The sequence below is a fragment of the Pongo abelii genome, chromosome X, assembly GCF_028885655.2.
Source record: "Pongo abelii isolate AG06213 chromosome X, NHGRI_mPonAbe1-v2.0_pri, whole genome shotgun sequence".
Lineage (NCBI taxonomy): Eukaryota > Metazoa > Chordata > Mammalia > Primates > Hominidae > Pongo > Pongo abelii.
Genome location: NC_072008.2, coordinates 19,461,040 through 19,483,835, shown reverse-complemented (window position 1 = coordinate 19,483,835; position 22,796 = coordinate 19,461,040). Strand labels below are relative to the sequence as shown.

General features: G+C 49.6%; 1 protein-coding gene across 3 annotated transcripts in view; it reads left to right on the top strand.

Moving 5' to 3' along the window:
• The window catches only part of MAP3K15 (mitogen-activated protein kinase kinase kinase 15), a 155,630-nt gene that overhangs the window by 130,651 nt on the left and 2,183 nt on the right, over window positions 1–22,796 (top strand). For 2 of the 3 annotated variants that reach the window (XM_054544390.2, XM_054544389.2), the window contains 9 exons: window positions 5,004–5,161; window positions 10,626–10,809; window positions 11,590–11,749; window positions 12,471–12,645; window positions 13,768–13,953; window positions 14,216–14,321; window positions 16,240–16,405; window positions 22,111–22,203; window positions 22,631–22,743. In XM_054544390.2, the coding sequence (XP_054400365.1) occupies window positions 5,004–5,161; window positions 10,626–10,809; window positions 11,590–11,749; window positions 12,471–12,645; window positions 13,768–13,953; window positions 14,216–14,321; window positions 16,240–16,405; window positions 22,111–22,203; window positions 22,631–22,743 (1,341 nt within the window). The remainder of the gene's footprint in view (window positions 1–5,003; window positions 5,162–10,625; window positions 10,810–11,589; window positions 11,750–12,470; window positions 12,646–13,767; window positions 13,954–14,215; window positions 14,322–16,239; window positions 16,406–22,110; window positions 22,204–22,630; window positions 22,744–22,796) is intronic. The other variant, XM_054544388.2, reaches the window with a different exon arrangement.

Here is a 22,796-nt window from a genome sequence, read left to right as displayed (position 1 = left end):
ACTTCCTGGGAGACCCTGAGCCAGGTCCACCCAGCTAGCTAGTTGCTGCTGGATTTCAACCCTTAGAAATGCTGTAAGACCTAACTATTTGTTGTTTGAGTTGATAGATTTGGGGGATCATTTCTTAAACAGCAATAAATAACTAATATGAATGTCATTATTAAATCCTTGCCTTTAGAAAGAGTGCTGTTCACCATGGCTCCATATTTTAAAAAATCAGCAAATTTATTTATTTCTAACTTTTGTGGGTATATAGCAGGTATATATATTTATGGGGTATATAGACTATTTTGATACAGGCATACAATGTGTAATAATCACATCAGGGTAAATAAGGTATTTATTACCTCAGGCATTTATCCTTTGTGTTACAAACAATCCAGTTATGCTCTTTTCAGTTTTTTTTAAATGTACAGTTTTGTTTTTTTTTTGTTTTTTTTTTTTTTTTTTTTTCTGAGACAAGGTCTCACTCCCATCCGCCCAGGCTGGAGGGCAGTGGCGTGATCTGAGTTCACTGCAGCCCCAACTTCATGGGCTCAGGTGATCCTCTCACCTCAGCCTTCCAAGTAGCTGAGACTACATGTGCACACCACCAACCCTGACTAATTTTTTGTACTTTTTTAGTAGAGATGGGGTCTCGCTATATTGCCCAGGCTGGTCTCAAACTCCTGGGCTCAAGTGATCCACCCACCTCGGCCTCACAAAGTGCTGGGATTGCAGGCATGAGCCACCGTGCCCAGCCAAAATGTATTGACTATGGTCACCCTGTTGTGCTATCAAATACTAGATCTTATTCATTCTTTCTATTTTTCTTGTACCCACTAACCATCCCCACCTTCCCCTAGTCCCCACTGCCCTTCCCAGCCTCTGGTAACCATCCTTCTACTCTCCATGTCCCTGAGTTCAATTGTTTTGATTTTTAGCTCTCACAAATAAGTGAGAGCATGCAATGTTGCTCTTTCTATGCCTGACTTATTTCGCTTTATATAATGATCTCCAGTTCCATCCATGTTGTTGCAGATGACAGGATCTCATTCTTTTAATGGCTGAATGGTACTCCATTGTGTATAAGTACCACATTTTCTTTATCCATTCATCTGTTGATGGACACTTAGGTTGCCTCCAAATCTTGGCTATTGTGAACAGTGCTGCAACAAACATGGGGGTGCAGATATCTCTTTGATATACTGATTTCCTTTCTTTAGGGTATATACCTAGGAATGGGATTGCCGGATCCTATGATAACTCTATTTTTAGTTTTTTGAGGAACCTCCAAACTGTTCTCCATAGTGGTTGTACTAATTTACAATCCCACCAACAGTGTATGAGGGTTCCCTTTTCTCCACATCCTCGCCCACATTTGTTATTGCCTGTCTTTTGGATATCAGCCATTTTAACTGCAGTGAGATGCTGTCTCATTGTGGTTTTGATTTGCATTTTTCTGATGATTAGGGATGTTGAGCACCCTTTCATATGCCTGTTGGCCATTTACAAATAATGTCTTTTGAGAAATGTCTATTCAGATGTTTTGCCCATTTTAAAAAATCTAATTATTAGATGTTTTCCTATAGAGTTGTGTGAGCTCCTTATATATTCTGGTGACTAATCCCCTGGCAGAGGGATATTTTGCAAATATTTTCTCCCATTCTGTGGGTTGTCTCTTCACTTTGCTGATTGTTTCCTTTGCTGTGCAAAATCTCCAAATTTAGAATTAAGCAGACTAAATAGGCTTCAATTATGAAATAATTGTACCAGGATGGACAGTTATTTGACCAGAGCCAATTAGCCATTAATGTTTGGTTTAGCGTTTCTTTCTACTGCTGGATACATGTATAAATGTATTCTCTTGCTCTTTGAAGAAATAAATTTAGTGATTATATTAGTCAGGGTCCAGGCAGAAAAACAAAAATAACCCCAGTTATTTCCACGGAGAGAATTTAATAGAAATAACTGTTTGCTGGTTACCAAAAACCAAAAAGGCAGGAAAGGAGGCCCTGAGGTATCAGGAAGCCTATACCCCTGGGGCTTGGGGGTCAAATGGGAGGGTGAGATTAGAACTTGTTGGGAGGGAGTGTCACCAGGCTGGAGCAGGTACCTCTGAGGGGCAAGATAAGGCTGGTTCTGGAAGTACGGGGTGACACACAGCTGGAGACTGGGGCCAACTGAGGGTCCAACGTGAAGCTTAGGGCCACAGCAAGCACACAGCAGGTCTCCACTCCCTCCCGCATCCTTCCAGGGTCTCTCTTTAGCGCCACCTGGTTGCAGAGCCTAATGGGGAGCTGCAGGCGAAGCAGAGTCCCAGACTCAGCATCACAGAGCAGAGCTGAGAGAGGGTAGCTTCATAAGCAGCACAGTGTTGGATCCTTCCTCAATTAGGGATTCGTTAGAAGGCACATTCCCTGCCAAGACCTCTCCCTCTGTTACAGCAGCAACAGCCCATAGGGGATATTGTGTCACCGGACGTTCCCTTCTTGGGGCTCTGGGATTTCCTAACAGGGCATCAAGTGTAATGCGCTGCCATGTTGCCCAACTCTGCAACTCACTGAACACTTCCACGCCAGGGCATCAGCTCTGGAGACCAAAGCCATCATTTGTGCATCGATCTGTTGTGCTCACTGATACAACCCAATTCATATTTAAATTTATATTTAAATCACTTGTAATTGAATACAATTAAAACTTAAAAATGCATTTCTTCAGTCTCACTAGCTACATTTCAAGGGCCCAACAGTCAAATATATGAGGCTAGTGACTACCATATTTAACCACATAGAATAGAACGTTGCCATCATCGCAGGACATTCCATCCGTTACAGCTACCCCTAGAGTATTTAAAATGGGCATGGGAAGAATGCTAATAAGACATAGGATCTTCCAGAGGGGGACATAGGAGGTAGCTTCTCCAAACTTTCTTTATAGCCAGTGTGCCCTTTGCTTTTTTTTTTTTTTTTGGAGACGGAGTCTCGCTCTCTCGCCAAGGCTGGAGTGCAGTGATGTGATCTCAGCTCACTGCGAACCAGGTTCAAGGGATTCTCCTGCCTCAGCCTCCTGAGTAGCTGAGATTACAGGCACCCACCACCATGTCTGGCTAATTTTTGCATTTTTATATTTTTAGTGGAGACGGGGTTTCGCCATGCTGGCCAGGCTGGTCTCGAACTTCTGACCTCAGGTGATCTGCCCACCTTGGCCTCCCAAAGTGCTGGGATTACAGGCGTTAGCCACTGTGCCTGGCCCTGCTTTCATTGATTAAACCTTTGGTTGTGTAATCCTGAGATAGGCCTTTGAATTTCTCTGGGTTTCAGTGTTCTATTCATGCGTGGCCAAGGTCATCTCTGACTTTACTGTCTTTTTCTAAACTTCTTTGCCAGCCCCCAGTAGCTGCTGTCACTTTCACACATGTCTCCTTTGCACAGGCTGAGTTTCAAGGAAAACGAAGGATGTTATTCGCAGAGCCCTTGACTGACCTCCCCGTGTGCTGTCTCCCCTCAACAACCTTTCAGATTCCCACCGCCACAGCTGATCACCACCTTCCCTGTGGCACACCTCTGGTAGCTCGTGACCCACAGGAACACGTCCAAAGCCAGAGCCCTGGGCCCACCCTGCTTGCCACTGGGCCTGTGCCCTTGCCATTGCCTCCTTAATTATTCCCACACCCTGCCCTGTGTCAGACATTGCTTGTTCCCTGGACCCGCTATCTATTTCACACCCATGATCCCCTTTGTCCAGCTCTCCAGCCTTCACAGCAGGACCCTGCTTCCCTGACAGCCCCGGCTACCAACCCAGCAAAGTTACACTTTACCCAGGCTGCTCCCCACCAAGGCCTGAGCCTGGCAGGGGTGCTAGAACCCAGGTGGGACTCTTCCAGTGGATGACTTTGGGCTGCAGACTCCCCAGCGGCCTGGCTGAAGCCCTCTCTGGGCTGTTCTCCCATCACAGATTCTTCCTGATTCTGCCTTCCCCTCCGCTCCCAGCTGTTGGACCTGCCGTGTGGTCCACAGCCGGCCCCACCCACCCTGCTCTCTCCCGCTTTGTCCTTCAGAGACCTTCTCCCCAATAAATCTCTCATATGTCTCATCTCGTCTTGGCATTTTACTCCTCAGAGGCCCAAATGGACACAGCCGTAGTTTTCCCTGACCCGAACCAGGCAGAGAGTCAAACCCTATTTTATTAATGTTCTTGTAGCCTTCTGTGTATTTCTCTGTCCTAGCACCTACCACATTTTGCCATTACTGCCACTGCTGCCAGCATTCTGTCTGTCTCCTCCACTAGGCAGCTCCCTACCATCAGGCTGTGTTTCTCACGTTCTGGCTTCCCTGTATTTGGCATGTACTAATATGTGCTGACTGAATTGCACTATTTGTCCTTTGTGGGGCCAGGCAGTCCTCTCTCCACGTGGTTACTATTAAAGGAAGGCATGTTGCATGTCTCTGGTCGAAGAAATATGCAATCAGGCCGGGAGCAGTGGCTCATGCCTATAATCCCAGCACTTTGGGAAGCTGAGGCAGGCACATCACCTGAGGCCAGAGAGACCAGCCTGGCCAACATGCTAAAACCTCGTCTCTACTAAAAATACAAAAATTAGCCGGGCATGGTGGTGTGTGCCTCTAATCCCAACTACTTGGGTGGCTGTGGCATGAGAATCGCTTGAACCCGGGAGGCGGAGTTTGCGGTAAGCCGAGATCACGCCACTGCACTCCAGTCTGGGCGACAGAGTGAGACTCTGTCTCAAAAAAAAAAAAAAAAAAAAAAAAAAAAGCAACCATATTATTTATGCATGGGACAAGACTCCATCTGCCATTCGTGAAGCCATTCATTTCACAGTTAGTGGTGGGTTTTTTGTTTTTTGTTTTTGAGACAAGGTCTTGCTATATTGTCCAGGCTGGTCTCCAACACCTGGGCTCAGATGATCCTCCTGCCTCAGCCTCCCGAGTAGCTGGGACTACAGGCCACTTAGTTTCTGAGCAATATGGTACCCACAGTCTGTTTGTTTGTTTTCCAAATAGGCACCCTGCAGTACATGGCACCTGAGATAATTGACCAAGGGCCTCGCGGGTATGGTGCCCCAGCTGATATCTGGTCCCTGGGCTGCACCATCATTGAGATGGCCACCAGCAAGCCTCCGTTCCATGAGCTCGGTGAGCCGCAGGCAGCCATGTTCAAAGTAAGTCATGCTTCGTGATTGAGGTTGGGCGTGGTTGGGAAGTAGAATTAAAAACAAAGTCTCCTCCCAATCCAGAAAACCTCTCCACAAAGGTAGGAGAGAAGGAAACAGGTTTATTATTGGATAAGCATTAAACCGGAATGCGAGATGCATCACAGGCAATCCACTGAGACTGCAAAGACGGAAAGCAGTCTCACCGTTTCATAGAGCCAAGCAGACACAACCCGTGACATCTGTGTTCTCAAGAGAAACTGTAACTAGTCCTCAAGTAAGACAACTTGGTGGTGCCATTTGTCACAAGGAGCTCATCTTAGATTCACCTGGTGATTGGGGGGACCATTGGTGTTCACTGTTTGGCTTCATCCAAAGGAAAATATAGGCCGGGCGTGGTGGCTCACGCCTGTAATCCCAGCAATTTGGGAGGCCAAGATGGGTGGATCACCTGAGGTCAGGAGTTAGACACCAGCCTGGGCAATATGGCAAAACCCCGTCTCTAATACAAAATACAAAAATCAGCTGGATGTGGTGGCGCATGCCTGTAATCCCAGCTACTCGGGAGACTGAAACAGGAGATTCGCTTGAACCCGGGAGGCAGAGGTTGCAGTGAGCCGAGATTGCACCACTGCAGTCCAGCCTGGGTGACAGCAAGACACTACCTCAAAAAAAAAAAAAAAAAAAAAAAGGAAAAACACTAAACTTCTCATATCTTTAAGACAGTGGGTAGTTTTGGAGTGAAGCCACCATCAAAGTTAGAAACCTACCTTCCTATTTCTGGGGAGAGCAGAGTTATGAAAAAATTAATAAAAGATGACAAGTTTAAAAAAAAAAAAAGAAAAAGGAAACTAGGAGATAGAGGCCCTATCTTCTTTGATGATTACATTTCAAAGAGATGGCTTCCAGGTCCTTGCAAAAGACATTTCTGGCAAGAGTCTTATTTAGCTGTTTAAAAGATTCACGTATATCTCGGAGACAGAAAAATAACCTTAAAGTTATAAGTTCTCTCAAGTCAAGGCTCTAAGAAAGCTGGGTGGGGTGGGGGAGGGCCCTTTCCCCTTATTTTCAACAGGAAGAATCCAGCCCCTTAGTTTCCCTTCATGTTTGCTCTTACAGTGGGTAAGGCTCAAAGGCCATGTGGGATCTGTGCCTTTGGGGGACAGGTTTCTGACTGGCTTCTGGAGAGGTGGGAGTTGGGCTATCAGGTAAATATATCCCTTATCATTCCAACAACCCTCCCCGAGCTAACAGGAAGGGCAGCCCATGTGCTGGGGCCAACATAGTGCAGATTGAGCATTGTGGGTGGGGGTTTTACCGCCGAGCAGCCAAGATTGTGGAAAGGGATGTCCTTCCTTGTGACCTTATGGGAAGCTGATGCCAGGACACTCCTGTGTACCTAAGGTCGGGTGTGCAGCTTCTGGCCTCATGTATGCTTAGAAACATGTAAGGGGCTTGATGTGGTTTGGCCATGTCCCCACCCAAATCTCATCTTGAATTGTAGTTCCCATAATCCCCACGTGTTGTGGGAGGGACCTGGTGGGATAATTGAATCATGGGGGTGATTTCCCCTATCCGGTTCTTGTGATAGTGAGTTCTCACGAGATCTGATGGTTTTATAAGGGGCTTCCCCCTTTGCTGGTTCTCATTCTCTCTCTTGCTGCCCTGTGAAGAGGAGCCTTCTGCCATGGATGTAAATGTCCTGAGGCCTCCCCAGCCACGTGGAACTGTGAATCAATTAAACCTCTTTATAAAGTACCCAGTCTCAGGTATTTCTTCATAGCAGCATGAGAACAGACTAATGCAGGGCTCTAGCCCTAGGATGCCGTTACCAGCACTGACCTTCCATGGGGCACTGCCTTGAGACAGCAGGGTCACAAAAGGCCAAATGGCCATTGCTTATGGATGATGAGGCCGCAGTGTGTGGGCACGGCCCTGATAGAACGCGATTCCAGAGGCGTCTTCCCTGGCTTCTCTGCCAAACACGGTGCCTTCATGGCCTGTGTCTGTGCCAGGCTCTCTGCTTGCCTCTTGGGCAGAAGGCACTTGGAGGTGTGAGTGCAGGTTTCTGCCGGTTGAGGTGAGGGCAGTACGTTCAATGGGTCCCAAGTGCTGCCTGCTTGGGTGCCTTGGCTGCTCTCTTCAGCCTGGCGAGGCCCCTGCAGAAGGGTCTCGGAGCTTCTCACCCTCCTATCAGCTGCTTGGGTTCAGAGCCAAGGCCAAGACCTCAAGTCGACAAGAGTCTTCTGACACCTGCAATCCCAAGAGGACCCTCAGCTCCTGGGCTGGAAGACAGCGATGACCTTCTTCAGCACTTTGACCGTGTGCGGTGGACCCTGTTGGGGCCGTTGTAGATCTAACCTGCAGCTTCCGTGGCAGCGTTGGAATAAACAGCAGCTGGTGACGAGAAAAACATGAGGCCGACCTGAGAGCCACGGCTGGCTGCTTTCTGACCTGCTGCTGACTTCCGGGAAACCAGGGAGAGAGCTGAAGGCTGTGACTGGCTCGATTCCTCCGCAGGGCGTGCCTGGCTCCCTGCCTCCCCTTGTTTTTGTTTAGCTAATTCACTGTACAAAGTCTTTTTTTTTTTTTTTGGACAGAGTCTCCCTCTGTCGCCCAGACTGGAATACAGTGGCACGATCTTGGCTCACTGCAGCCTCTGCCTCCCGGGTTCCAGCGATTCTCCTGCCTCAGCTTCCCAAGTAGCTGGGATTATAGGCATGGGCCACCATGCCTGGCTATTTTGTATTTTTAGTAGAGATGGGCTTTCACCATGTTGGCCAGGCTGGTCTCAAACTCCAGTGATCCACCTGCCTCCGTGTCCCAAAGTGCTGGGATAACAGGCGAGAGCCACCGTGCCCCGCCTGTATGAAGGGTTTGAAAATGTATTGACTTTTTTTGGATGGCATATGAAGTCACTTTTCATTGCCAATGAGAAAGTTATTATTAAATAAGTAATGGCCCCTGTGTTATTTCTTGGATCCTTCGATCCTTTAGAAAACTTTCAAGAAACTTCTGGGCAGTGTCTGAAACAAAGGAAACTCTCTTTCCCCTGAAGGGACTGTTACAGATTTAACTGTGTCACCCAAAAATGATATATGGAAGTCCTAACCCCCAGTACCTCAGAATGTGACCTTCTTTGGAAATAGGGTCTTTACAAAGAAAATCAAATGAAAATGGGGTCTGGAATGTGGGCCCTAATCCAGTATGACTGGTGTCTTTGTACTTTTTTTGTCTTTTTAAAATCTTTGTATTTTTTTTAACTAGTCAAGTGAAACAGTGGGAGTGGGGAAGGAACAAAGAAATCTGTAACTGGTTGTCATCAACTAGCTGCAAACACCACTGTACTCGGACCAGCCTGGTGTCTTTTAAAAAGGGGGGATATTTGAGCCAGGTGCATTGGCTCACCCCTATAATCCCAGCACTTTGGGAGGCTGACGCAGAAGGATCACTTGAGGCTAGGAGTTCAAGATCCCCCGGGGCAACATAGCAAGACCCCATGTCTACAAAACATCAAAACATTAGCCCATGTGTTGGCGCACACCTGTGGTCCCAGCTACTCAGGAACCTGAGGCGGGAGGATCCCTTGGGCCCAGGAGTTGGAGGCTGCAGTGAGCTACGATCATGCTACTGTATTCCAGCCTGGGTGACCAAGTGAGACCCTGTCTCAAAAAGTTGGGGGGTGGGGGTGGAGATTTGGACACACATGCTCAGAAGACAAAGTACGATTCCCAGGGGAATGCCTCGGGGAGGCGGGGAGGGGGGGTGGTGCATCTAGGAGCCAAGGAGCGCCAGAGACCACCCGCAGACCACGAGAAGCTAGAAGAGGCAAAGGGGGGGATTCCCTGCATGTTTCAGGAGTCCCTGGCCCTGCCAACGCTTGGATCTTGGACTTCCAGCCTCCAGGACTGTGAGACAATAAGCGCCTGTTGTTTCAGCCACCCAGTTTGTGGTGTTTTGTTACAGTGGCCCTAGGAGACCAATACGAGGAGCTTTTGGGTCACAGCAAAGCACCCTTAAAGAGGACATCCCGGCCGGGTGTCAGCATGCTGCCCACATTTGCTGTTTTCAGAGAGCCAGGGGAGAGGCCACCCTTTCCTCTTCATGTTCTTGCCTGAATGTTGGTCTTTGTACCCCTAGTGCCTGTGAGCAGTGCCAACTTAACCTCCCTACTGCTCAGGTGAGAGGAGCCACCTGTGAGGCGCCCTGCATTGCAGACCTGGCGGTGGGTGGGATTTCACCCAGCATTTAGTGTTCTTCGAATCCGTAACTCCTGAGCTGGGCAGCCTGGCCAGGAGGAGCAGTGTGTTGGAAACAGCACATGGCCGTGGCTGCCAGGTCAAGGGCCTTGGGGACAGGAAGTCGGGAGGCCCGGCCCTCTACACTCTGCAGCACCCTGAGCTCACTCGGCGGGGCTTGTGGAGGCTGAGCCAGCCCCCAGGAGCTCTGAGGAGCTGGGAATGGGCATGGGTCTGGAGGACAGAACAGCTTCCACGCCTGGATTGTTGGGTGGGCTTGGAAAAGACACAGGGTGGACTGTGAAACTGAAGGTGACAACTCCTAAAAAGATGAGAGGGCCATCCTACTGGGAACAGTTATGAAGGAGGGGGCTATGCAACATGTCATGGAAGCATGTCCGTGCCACAGCGAGATGTGACAGCTCAGAACCAACTCTTGCTTCCCTACAGGTCACAGGGACAGAGAGCCATTAGTTACCTGTCTATACATTGGCAGCCTCAAGGTTTTGTCTGCTTGTGGTTTTGAGCTGGAGGCTAGGATTCTGGGCTGTGGATGCAGAGGGATTGAGAGGTGTTAAAGGCATCTCTTGGGGACCCTGTGCGTCAGGGAACAGGTAACAGATGCCTTTGAGTATCCTTAGAGGACATGCCGCCCTGGGCTGTGGCCCAAGTCCCATCTCAGTTCTCTGTTGCTATGTACCAAACCACCCCAAAATTTCAGAAGCTTAAAACGATGACTTTTTCTCATGCCTCTTTGAGCTGACTGTTGGCTCTTCTGTTGGTTTTGCCTGGGCTCACTCAACGTGGTTGCAGCCAAGTGGTGATTTGGTGGAGCAGGGTAGCCTGAGAGGCCCCTCCCTCATGGCAATTCCAGCTGGGATGGCTGGGGCATCCTCTCCACGGGGTCGTACCTCCTGGGCTTCCTCTCTGCATGGTGGTCTCGGGGCTTTAAGAGTGACTAGCGGAGCCACAAGACCTCTTAAGGCCCAGGCCCCGAAACTCTCACCATGTCACTTCTGTCACTATCTGTTGGTCAAAGTCAAGTCACAAGATGCCAGGGAGGGGGAAATGGACTCAACCTCGGGGTGGGAGGAACAAGAACATGACGTTGCAAAGGGGCATGGGTTATGCCTGTCCTGGGATGTCAGGTGTACAGGAGCTTTGGACTGAGACGTGGATACCCGAATTCACCCAAGGCCTCACTGACACATTGGTTACCTCTCCCTTAAATGCAGGTGGGCATGTTTAAGATCCACCCTGAGATTCCAGAAGCCCTTTCAGCTGAAGCCCGAGCCTTCATTTTATCCTGTTTCGAGCCTGACCCCCACAAACGTGCCACCACCGCTGAGCTACTGAGAGAGGGTTTCTTAAGGCAGGTGAACAAGGGCAAGAAGAACCGAATTGCCTTCAAGCCCTCAGGTGAGGCCTCCCTGGACAGCTGGGGCAGCACCCTGGCCACACGAATGCTGGGCGCTGGGCTTCTCTGCTGCTCAGGAGGGAGAGTTCTGGCTATCCAGAGCCCTGGGCTGCTCATGTCATTCCCATTTTTGTGAAGAGTGACGGGGCCTGTGTAGTAGGTTTGGAGGTTGTCAAAATCCAACTAATACATGCACCTCGATCTCCTGACAGGCCCAGGGAGTCTCTGGGTGACTGGGCTGCCGTCTGCTGGAAGTTGTTCCTTTGGGATTGGGAAGAGAGTGGGGAGGCAAGAGGTACCCCAGCTGGGGTTCTGCGTCTTCCCCATGTGCAGAGCCTGGGGCTTCAGTTTTGGAGCCTGGCTTGTCATCGTGTGCCAACCCTGATCTTGATTAAAGGATGTGTCAGGGAGGTTTGCCTGAGGTGGCTGTCCTGCAGGCCACCGAAGGCCAGTGACACCTTCTGGGGCAGTAAGTCCTAACCGGCAATGATGTAAGAGTGGCCCCTGAAAAGGAAGCAGTTTGTCCTCTTTTCCCTGGTACCGATCAGGGTCAGAAGCTGCCACAGAGTGAGTGGCTCAGCAACTTGCTCCATGAGGGACCCCCAACTGCATGCATCTGAGTAGAAATACAGCATCTGTGGCCCGTCCCCCGCCCGACCCACATTTCTACAGGATCCTGGGTGCCTGGGCGGTTCACCTGGGCTTGAGGGGCTGCCAAGGACTCAGCCCCACCCCGTCCCTCTCTGAGTCTCCCCATTCGGTGTCTGGCTGTCCTCTTACAGAAGGTCCCCGCGGTGTCGTCCTGGCCCTGCCCACACAGGGGGAGCCCATGGCCACCAGCAGCAGCGAGCACGGCTCCGTCTCCCCAGACTCCGATGCCCAGCCTGATGCACTCTTTGAGAGGACCCGGGCGCCCAGGCACCACCTTCGCCACCTCCTCAGGTACACCCGTATCCTGTCCCTCCGCTGTGGGCCCGAAAGGGGTGCTGGTAGTCCTCTGCCACAGGGCACCTCCCTGGTCCCAACCAGATGGCCACTGAGGGGTTTTGCTTCCCTTTTGCAGGGCAGTAGGGCGGCTGGGCCGCCCCATCCTGGCAAGGAGGGCGCTTCGTTCACTTGCTGTCCCTTCCCCTCCCTCCCTGTCCTTTCATTCCCCACATGTGCCCTCCCCCACCTCTCCTCTTCCCTTCTCTCCCCTCTCCTTCGACACTTCCCCTCTCTCCTCTTCCCCTTCCCTCTCCCCCTCACCCTTGCCCCCTCTGTCCCTTCTTCTTCCGGCCCCCTCCTCCTCCTGGGCCCCTCCTCCTCCTGTCCTCCTGTCCTCCTGTCCTCCTTTTCCTTCCTCTCTCTCCCTCCTTCCCCTATCCCCCTCACCTTCCCTCCCTCACCTCTCCTTCTGTGCTTGCCCCCTTCCCTCCCTCCCTCCTCGTCATCTCCTGGGAGGCTCCTTTACCCCGCCCGCCTCCCCCTCCTTCTGCTCTGCCCCCTGCTGTGGGGGTTGACAGAACACTGCATGTCTGTCCTTCCTCCGGCAATTTCATCTTGAGCACAGAGACTGCATCGCAGTTACCTCTCAGCCCTTCTCCAGGGCGTCCTAACGTGATACACTCCCGGGGACAGTGCCCCGGCACGCACAGAGGTTGTCACACGTGTTTGTCCACAGTGTTCCAGACGAGAGCTCAGCCTTGGAAGACCGGGGCTTGGCCTCGTCCCCGGAGGACAGGGACCAGGGCCTCTTCCTGCTACGCAAGGACAGTGAGCGCCGTGCCATCCTGTACAAAATCCTCTGGGAGGAGCAGAACCAGGTGGCTTCCAACCTGCAGGAGTGTGTGGCCCAGGTACTTGCCCGAGGGAGGACACCGACTCTTCCCGCTCCCTCTGCCCAGGTCCCAGTCCCCAGACAGGTCCAATCAGGACCTTGGTTCCTGCCGCCCTGGAACATCTGCATAGTTACGGTGATCACTGTAAATGTTTCCCTAACGTCCTTCCCTTCCCCAACAAAACAAAAGAAAATACAAAGAAAAAAAGCTCTGCCGAAACATGAATTTGCAGATACCGCAGTGATTCCAGGCATTGGTGGGGCGGTGCTGCCCCCTGGTGAAAACCAGCCAGATTGTAGCAGAAAGCCCGAAGCACCTTCTCTGGCCTCTCATGATCCGGTTTTGAGTCCTGGAGTTAATCCCCAGCTGTAGGACATGCTAGAGCTGCCCTCAGAAGCTGGGAGAACAGCCACCTTGGGGGGAGAGTGGTTATGGGTGAAAATATCTGATTTTGAACTAGGGCACAGGACTGGCAAACCGATTCCTCTCCCTTATTTCAGTTTATTTATTATTATTGTTTTTTAATCTTTATTTTTTTTAGACAGTCTCACTCTGTCACCCAGGCTGGAGTGCAGCAGTGTGATCTTGGCTCACTGCAACCTCCGCCTCCTAGGTTCAAGTGATTCTCCCACCTCAGCCTTTTGAGTAGCTGGGATTACATGGCGCCCGCCACCACACCCAGCTAATTTCTGTATTTTTAGTAGAGATGGGGTTTCGCCTTGTTGGCCAGGCTGGTCTTGAACTCCTGACCTCAGGTGATCTGCCTGTCTAGACTTCCCAAAGTGCTGGGATTACAGGTGTGAGCCACCACGCCCGGCCCCCCTCCCTTATTTCAGATGGAAAAGGGCCTTTTAGGAAGAGGCCGTTGCTCCGCTCCTAACTATGTCTATGGCCTTGATGGGGGCTCTTACAAGGGGTTAAACAGGAAGCCATTCACAGAGGGGTTTAGCTGTGCACCCACCAGGGAGAAGGGCCCAGAACCCTGACAGGAAGGTTATGGAGGGAACAAACAGAGACCCCTTCTCACCTGGGAGTTCCACAAGTTTCTTAGCAAATGGACCCATCTTGTTTCCCCCAGTATGTTCTGAACTCTCGCTCTCTCCATCTGACTCAATGAAAATGATTTGTGTGTGTTGTCAGAGTTCCGAAGAGTTGCATCTCTCAGTTGGCCACATCAAGCAAATCATTGGGATCCTGAGGGACTTCATCCGCTCCCCAGAGCACCGGGTGATGGCGACCACAATATCAAAGCTCAAGGTGGACCTGGACTTTGACAGCTCATCCATCAGTCAGATTCACCTGGTGCTGTTCGGATTTCAGGATGCCGTAAGTGCTCCATCTGGCCCTAGAGAACACACCAGATCGTGGAATTCAGTTACCATCTCCTCCCATAGCCCCCATCTCTTCTTAACTGTATACACCTGAATCCCAAGCTTCAGCAGCTCCTCCTAAACAATGAAGTCCAGGAAATGGCATCTGGGTGAACTGGCTGATTGCATGCGGCCCCCAAGAGGACGAGTGTAGGTTGCCGTGATTCTCCGTGCAATGCACTGGAAATCTGGATTTTTGTGATTTTGTTTTTTTTTAGGTAAATAAAATTTTGAGGAACCACTTAATTAGGCCCCACTGGATGTTCGCGATGGACAACATCATCCGCCGAGCGGTGCAGGCCGCGGTCACCATTCTTATCCCAGGTGAGCGCCCCCTTTGTGGTCAAGGTCAGCTTTAGGCCGTGAAAAGATAGGAAATATCCTCTTCATTCAACAGTTGTTGCTTTTCTCTTTTCCATCTTGGTTATCCACTTCCTTGGAATTAAATACATGTTGTCATAGACCTCTTCTGGGGCTGATTCTGTAGTTCTGAGAGCATCTCGTGGTGCTGTATTTACGTGTCCCCGAAGCATAATGAAGGTGACTGCACATAGACTATAACTCACGATCTCAAAAGGGAGCATGGGGCCGGACGTGGTGGCTCATGCCTGTAATCCCAGCACTTTGGGAGGACGAGGTGGGCAGATCAACTGAGGTCAGGAGTTCAAGACCAGCCTGGCCAACATATTGAAACCCCGTATCTACTAAAAATACAAAAAATTAGCCAGGCTTGGTGGCACCTGCCTGTAATCCCAGCTACTCAGGAGGCTGAGGCAGGAAAATCGCTTGAACCCGGGTGGCGGAGGTTGCAGTGAGCCGAGATCACGCCACTGCACTCCAGCCTGGGCAACAGAGTGAGATTCCGTCTCAATAAAAATAAATAAATACATAAATAAATAATACTAAATTAAAAGGGAGCATGGGGCCAGAGGGGAAGGATCCTCCAGTCCCCTGGTATCCCCTTCATCGTGCACTCAGGAATGTCTCCTGGGTAATTGACAATACAGTGGCTCAGATTCCTCTCTCTGAATCATCACGTAGTAGTTAGAGAAATTTTTGGTTTTTGTCGATTTCCTTTTTGAAATGTTACCAAAGTCGATTCTCCTTCTCTGGTGATTTCTTCCTGCTAAGGGAGGCTTTACAGCCCATTCTGTTGCCATCATGGTTTCCCCCTTTCCTTCGGCTCCTTGCTGTTTGGCTCTGGCCCCCCCACCTCCTGAATGCACTGTGTAGCCCAGGCTCGGCTGCAGGAGACGCTTGGGAAACCCCAGTGCTTAATTCCTCTACCACTCGAAGCAGACACCTTCTGTAGTAAAACAGCACAGGCTTGGGTGGCAGCCTGGCTGTACTTATTTCTTTCTTTTCTTTTTTTTTTTCTGAGACAGAGTCTCGCTCTGTCACCCAGGCTGGAGTGCAGTGGCGCAATCTCAGCTCACTGCAACCTCCACCTCCTGGGTTCAAGTGATTCTTGTGCCTCAGCCTTCTGAGTAGCTGAGATTACAGGGGTACACACCACCACGCCCAGCTACTTTTTTTTTTTTTTTTTTTTTTTTAAGATGGAGTCTTGCTCTGTCACCAGGCTGGAGTGCAGTGACGTGATCTCGCCTCACTGCAACCTCCATCTCCTGGGTTCAAGCAATTCTCCTGCCTCAGCCTCCCGAGTAGCTGGGGCTAGAGGTGCGTGCCACCACACCCAGCTAATTTTTTTTAGTAGAGACGGGGTTTCACCATGTTGGCCAGGATGGTCTTGATCTCTTGACCTTGTGATCTGCCTGCCTCAGTCTCCCAAAGTGCTGGGATTACAGGCGTGAGCCACTGTGCCCGGCCCTGGCTAATTTTTGTATATATTTTTTAGTAGAGATGGGGTTTCACCATGTTGGCCAGGCTGGTCTCGAACTCCTGACCTCAAGTGATCTGCCTCCCTCAGCCTCCCAAAGTGCTTGGATTACAGGTGTAAGCCACTGCTCCTGGCCTGGTTGTACCTTTTGAACGCTGGCCTTGGCTCACTTCATATCCTTAAGCCTCAATTTCTTCCTGTGGAAACTGGCGTGATCAACTTTACGCTGCAGAGAACGAAATGGAACAGTCTCCTCTCCATTTGTAAAGTCAGCAGTCCCCTAATGGAGCGTGGCACGGGCCGGGCCAGCTTCCGAACAGCCCGGTTTGCTGACCTGGGTGTCTGCGACCCCAGGCCCCACTGGCCTGGTTTGCTCACCATGGTCGTGTCTTGTGTGATTTGCAGAGCTCCGAGCCCACTTTGAGCCTACCTGTGAGACTGAAGGGGTAGATAAGGACATGGGTGAAGCAGAAGAGGGCTATCCCCCAGCCGCCGGACCTGGCCAGGAGGCCCAGCCCCACCAGCAGCACCTGAGCCTCCAGCTGGGTGAGCTCAGGCAGGAGACCAACAGGTGAGGAGCTTCTGGGCCCTCCTCTGGGAGCAGGCGCTGGGACAGTCGCCTGAGCCACCAAGATGCTGATTAATTGGCTTTATTGTTGACCATCTCACCCAGGTCTTAGGAAAAAGCAGCTTCATCATCCATGAACTGGGCAAGGGCGCGTATTCTCAGCCTCAATTGAGGGACTAGAGGAATGCCTTCTTTAAAAAAAAAAAAAAAAAAAAAAAAAAAAAAAAAAAAAAAAGTCAGAATCAGAGAGGTATAGTACCTTGCCCCAGACCACACAGAAATTACTCATACTAAAGGCAGCAGCATCTCTGAATTCTTTCTCTCTTTTCACCAAGACGGGGCCCCTGGCATGGTGTGTGGGTCTCGCAGGCTCAGCAGCCTGCCCCTGCAGAAGTAGCGGGGTTTGGGGGTTGGTTAGCACTTCATCAGTGGATGCACATCCCGTAATCCCGACCCCGAGGAAGTTTGTCCTGTTGTCATTTCTTCCATGTGATTTGTCATGATCCCTAGATGGGCATTAGTGGACTAGCTTCCCAACCAGGGAACCCTGGCATCACCATCATATTCCTCCAATGCAGTGGTCTGTTTTGTTCCCTTCCTGGCACATAGTAGGTGCTTAGTATTTGTGAAATGGACGGGCGTGGTGGCTCACGCCTGTAATCCCAACGCTTTCAGAGGCTGAGGTGAGTGGATCACTTAAGGTCAAGAGTTTGAGACAGCCTGGCCAACATGGTGAAACCCTATCTCTTCTAAAACTACAAAATTAGCCAGGTATGGTGGGGCACGCCTGTAATCTTAGCTGCTTGGGAAGCTGAGGCAGGAGAATCAATTGAACCTGGGAGGCGGGGGTTGCAGTGAGCTGAGATCGTGCCATTGCACTCTAGCCTGGGCAACGAGAGAAACTCCATCTGAAAAAAAGGGGAAGAAATATTTGTGAAATGAATAAAATTATTCCTGTTTGTTCTGGGAAGTCACATTATCAGCTGCGTGATTTGGTTTTTAAAAGTAATCCATAGTTGGCCGGGCACGGTGGCTCACGCCTGTAATCCCAGCACTTTGGGAGGCCAAGGTGGGTGGATCATAAGGTCAGGAGTTTGACACCAGCCTGGCCAATATGGTGAAACCCTGTCTCTACTAAAAATACAAAAATTAGCTGGGCATGGTGGCACGTGCCTGTAATCCCAGCTACTCAGGAGGCTGAGGCAGAAGAATTGCTTGAACCCAGGAGGCGGAGGTTGCAGTGAGCCGAGATTGTGCCACTGCACTCCAGCCTGGGCGCAGAGTGAGACTCTATCTCAAAAGAAAAAAAAAAAAAAAAGTAATCCATAGTTATAGCAAATGAGTTGGTACTCATTCCAAATGACACTTTGTTGCTGTGTGATCATTGGTGAGGAATGCTAATGACTCTTTAACCGGGAGACAAGGGGCCAGCTACATATTTTGGATGAAAGGTTGTATATGCTGTCAGGGATCTCTCAAGTTCAATCTTAGATCATCTAATCATTTCTTTTTTTAAAAGACCCAGAGCTTTAGTTAAATGGTAGTGGTGGCAACATTTTGAAAGTTTTAAAAAAGCACAAATATTAAAGTTGGTAATAATACTTAGCATTTCTTTAATATTTTTTCCCAATAAGTTTTTGTTTTTTTTTAAGTTCAGGAGTACAAGTGCAGGCTTGTTACATAGGTAAACTTGTGTCATGGGGGTTTGTTGTACAGATTGTTTCATCACCCAGGTATTAAGCCTAGTATCCATTAGTTGCTTTTCCTGATCCTCCTCCCGCCCTCCACCCTCTGGTAGGCCCCAGTGTGTGTTGTTCCCCTCTGTGTGTCCATATGTTCTCATCATTTAGCTCCCACGGCATGTGGTATTTGGTTTTTTGTTCTTGCATTTGTTTGCTAAGGATAATGGCCTCCAGCTCCATTCATGTCCCTGCAAAGGACATGATCTCGTTCCTTTTTCATGGCTGCATAGTATTCCATGGTGTATATGTACCACATTTTCTTTAGTCTATCATCAGTGGACATTTAGGATGATTCCATGTCTTTGCTATTGTGAATAGTGCTGCAACGAACATATATGTGCATGTATCTTTATAATAGAACCATTTATATTCCTTTGGGTATATACCCAGTAATGGGGTTGCTGGGTCACCCAATAAGATTTATAATCACCAAATTCATAAAATGATTATATATGGGTTTGAAGGTTATTCCTCTCCACTGTCGATAGTCATTGTGTTATTTTCCAGTCTCAGTGGAATGAGGAATTAGTTAGACAGCGGCCAGTCTGTGAATGGCATTGACGTAAACTGTACATTCCTGCATAAGGTGCCTGTCCTTGTGTGTATTAGTCCGTTTTCACGCTGCTGATACATACCAGAAACTGGGCAATTTATAAGAATAAGAGGTTTAATGGACTTACAGTTCCACGTGGCTGGGGAGGCCTCACAATCATGGCAGAAGGTAAAAGGCATGTCTTACATGGCAGCAGACAAGAGAGAATGAAAGAACCAGGCGGAAGGGGTTTTCCCTTATAAAACCATCAGATCTCATGAGACTTATTCAATACCATGAGAACAGTATGGGGGAAACCACCCCCGTGATTCAGTTATCTCCCACTGGGTCCCTCCCACAACAGAATTATGGGAGCTACAATTCAAGATGAGATTTGGGTGGGGACACAGCCAAACCATATCACTGTAGTATGAAGTACCTTGGCTATGTGGCAGTTGGGCAGAGCCAAAGGAAGATGACACCTCTTAGGATGATATGTCTGTCCTGATGAATGACAGTCCTGAGAGTCCTGCCCACTGGATACAGGCACAAGCTTCAGTTGTCTCCTTCACTAACGTAAAAGGAGGACTACTAGAGAGACCAGGATGAAGGCAGGCAGTTGAGGAGGGCTGGGAGAGGACTTCTAATTTGCTGAGAGCCAGTATTTCCTCTGCTGTTGTGCTGGGGCGGAAGTGTTCTCCTCTCCCTACCCCGCTTTGCCACCAAATAATCCAGGAGTTCCTGTGTTCTCATCTCTCTACTGTTGCAGTGACTTCTCACTCATGGCAACTTCAGTAATTACCTTCAGTCTTTTTTTTTTTTTGGAGATGGAGGCTCGCTCTATCGTCCAGGCTGGAGTGCAGTGGCACATTCTTGGCTCACTGCAACCTTCACCTCCCGGGTTCAAGCGATTCTCCTGCCTCAGCCTCCCGGGTACCTGGGACCACAGGTGCACACCACCACACCCAGCTAATTTTTGTATTTTTTGTAGAGATGGGGTTACACCATATTGGCCAGGCTGGTCTCAAACTCCTGACCTCAGGTGATCCACCTGCCTCGGCCTCCCAAAGTTCTGGGATGACAGGTGTGAGCCACCACGCCCAGCCGCCTTCAGTAATTTCAATAAAGCTTAGTTCTGTATTCCCAAGTTCACCAGCATGGATCATATAAATGAATTATAGGAACACACAGTTAAGAAACAAATCCCATGTACTAGGTATGTAAGCAAACAATAAAAGTGTGGGGGCCAAGACCCTTGGCCCCTGGAGGTTTGCTGAAAATCACCTGCATGAGGCTGATTAATTAGAGAAAAGGCAGGCAAATGTATTTAACTTCAGCATGAAGACCTAAAGATCCAGGGGAAATTGTCCATTTTTATGCTTAGGCTTAACAAAGTATGGAGAGCTGTGGAGAAACAGGGATAAAAAGGTCCTGATCGAATGCTGATAGACTGAGTGGGGAAACCCAGCAAGGCCCGTCTGTCTAGATCCTTCTTGGCCTCTCTGAGCAGCATTCCTTTCTCCTGGGTGTGGGGCAGGACCCTCTGGAATGGGGGGGTCTTATGTCCTACAGTCAAACAAAGTAGGTCAAAGAACTTTTTTTTTTTTTTTTTGAGATGGAGTTTGGCCCTGTTGCCCAGGCTGGAGTGCAGTGGCGCAATCTCTGCTCACTGCAACCTCTGCCTCCTGGGTTCGAACGATTCTTCTGCCTCAGTCTCCCCTCCTGAGTAGCTGGGATTACAGGCGCACGCCACCACACCCACCTGATTTTTGTATTTTTAGTAGAGACGGGGTTTCACCATATTGGCCAGGCTGGTCTTGAACTCCTGACCTCAGGTGATCCTCCCGCCTTGACCTCCCAAAGTGCTGGGATTATAGGCATGAGCCACTGTGCCCGAAGAATTTTTTTTTTTTTTTTGAGACAGAGTTTCGCTCTTGTTGCCCAGGCTGGAGTACAGTGGTGCCATCTTGGCTCACCGCAACCTCTGGCTCCCAGGTTCAAGTGATTCTCCTGCCTCAGCCTCCCAAGTAACTCGGATTACAGGCATGTGCCACCATGCCCGGCTAATTTTGTATTTTTAGTGGAGATGGTTTCTCCATGTTAGGCTGGTCCCAAACTTCCGACCTCAGGTGATCTGCCCGCCTCAGCCTCCCAAAGTGCTGGGATTACAGGCATGAGCCGCCACACTCAGCCAAGAATTTCTTTATAACCAATTTTTACACAGAAAGGCGGAGGGAAAGTTAGAGTCGTATTTTTAGGTTTTGTGGCTGACTTTAGGGAGAAGGAGTTCTGGTTGCTGTGCCCCGCTTTGGGGAAGAGGGATTCTATGGTGCCTCTAGGAGAATGGACTGAGAGAGGGAGGCAGGAGAAGGTCAGAGGAAAACTTTTGCTTCTGAGGCTGCTGCTGAGGCCATTTGGGGGCACTGTTTTCTGAGCCCCAACAAAAGCTAGACATGGTTCCAATCTGTCAGCCCTTTCCCCCAAGGCATGCTACGCCTGAGCTGGCATGTTGGGGAAGTTTGAGGCACAGTTGTGCCAAGTCCTATGTGATCCCAGAGAGGCCATGAGCAAGACTGGGTTTCAGGAGGTGGTCCTATGGGAAGAGCCCAGCCTGTGGACTCTGGGTGTTACTTAACTCCTCTGTCTCAGTTACCTCAGCTTCAAAACAGGGGTTTAGAACAACCAGTGCTTCCTAGAAGTGCCACAAGGCTTCACTGACTGAATTCATGCAGTGTTTGGCACAGTCCTGGATTCTGGGTAGGAAGTCCTTGGTGGATGTTGGCAGGAGCCATCCTCCCCACCGGCAGAGCAGCATGTCTCACCCACTGTCCCTGCTCTGCCCCATTACAAGCAGGGGCTTCCAGCTGGGCACAGTGGCTCACACCTGTAATTCCAGCACTTTGGGAGGCCGAGGCAGGTGGATCACTTGAGGTCAGGAGTTCGAGACCAGCCTGGCCAATATGGTATAACCCCGTCTCTACTAAAAATACAAAAATTACCCATGCATGATGGCGTGTGCCTGTAGTCCCAGATACTCGGGAGGCTGAGGCAGGAGAATTGCCTGAACCTGGGAGGCAGAGGTTGCAGTGAGCTGAGATTGTGCCACTGCACTGCAGACTGGGGGACAGAGTGAGACTCTGTCTCCAAAAACAAAAAAACAAACAAAAGAAGCAGGGGCTTCTGTCCCCTTCGTTTAGTCCCCATGAGAGGAGGAAAGAACCTTACCATTCTATTCTAGTTTCAGCTGCCTTATCTGACTTAGGGAGCCAGGTTTAAATAATCACATCATCCTTCTGGCTGAGTTCTGATTAACATCGGGATCTTTTGGTTCACAATACGTTTTTGAGACAAAACTGCCTGAGTGCATTCAGGCTACTGTAACAAAATACCAGAGACCAGGCAGCTTATAAACAACAGAAATGTGTTTCTCACAGTTCTGGAGACTCGAAGTCCAAGATCGAGGTGCCAGCAGATTCCGTGGCCAGTGAGGGCCTGCTTCCCCATTCACAGATGGCCATCTTCTCACGGTGTGTCTTCACGTGGTAGAAGGGATGAGGGAGCCTCTGGGGTCTCCTTTCACAAGGACACTCCTCTCACCTCACCTCTCAAAGCTCCATCTCCTAACACCATCATCTTGTGGGTTAGGATTTCAACATATGAACTTGGGGTGGGTGAGGGGCACACATTGAGTCCATTGCAAAAATATATCCAAGCTGTGAGCACTGGCCTTTGTTGTCAAGGGGAGGAAAACACAAGGAAGGTTCCCCTCTGCAGACTGAAGTCTGAGTCACAGAACCTGAAGAAACACATGTGCTTCCCTTTCTAGGCTGACTCTTAGACTTGTCCCATTTTCCATTTTTTTTCCATCTCTAATGTATGCACAACAGATGCTTGAGTTAAACTGAATGGTGTTGAATGCTCTCTGGATAATGGCATTTTTTTTTTTTAAACCAGACTTTTGGAACACCTAGTTGAAAAAGAGAGAGAGTACCAGAATCTTCTGCGGCAAACTCTAGAACAGAAAACTCAAGAATTGTATCACCTTCAGTTAAAATTAAAATCGAATTGTAAGTCATTTTCCAATGAGACAGACTTTAAAATCTAGCTAATATTCTAGTTA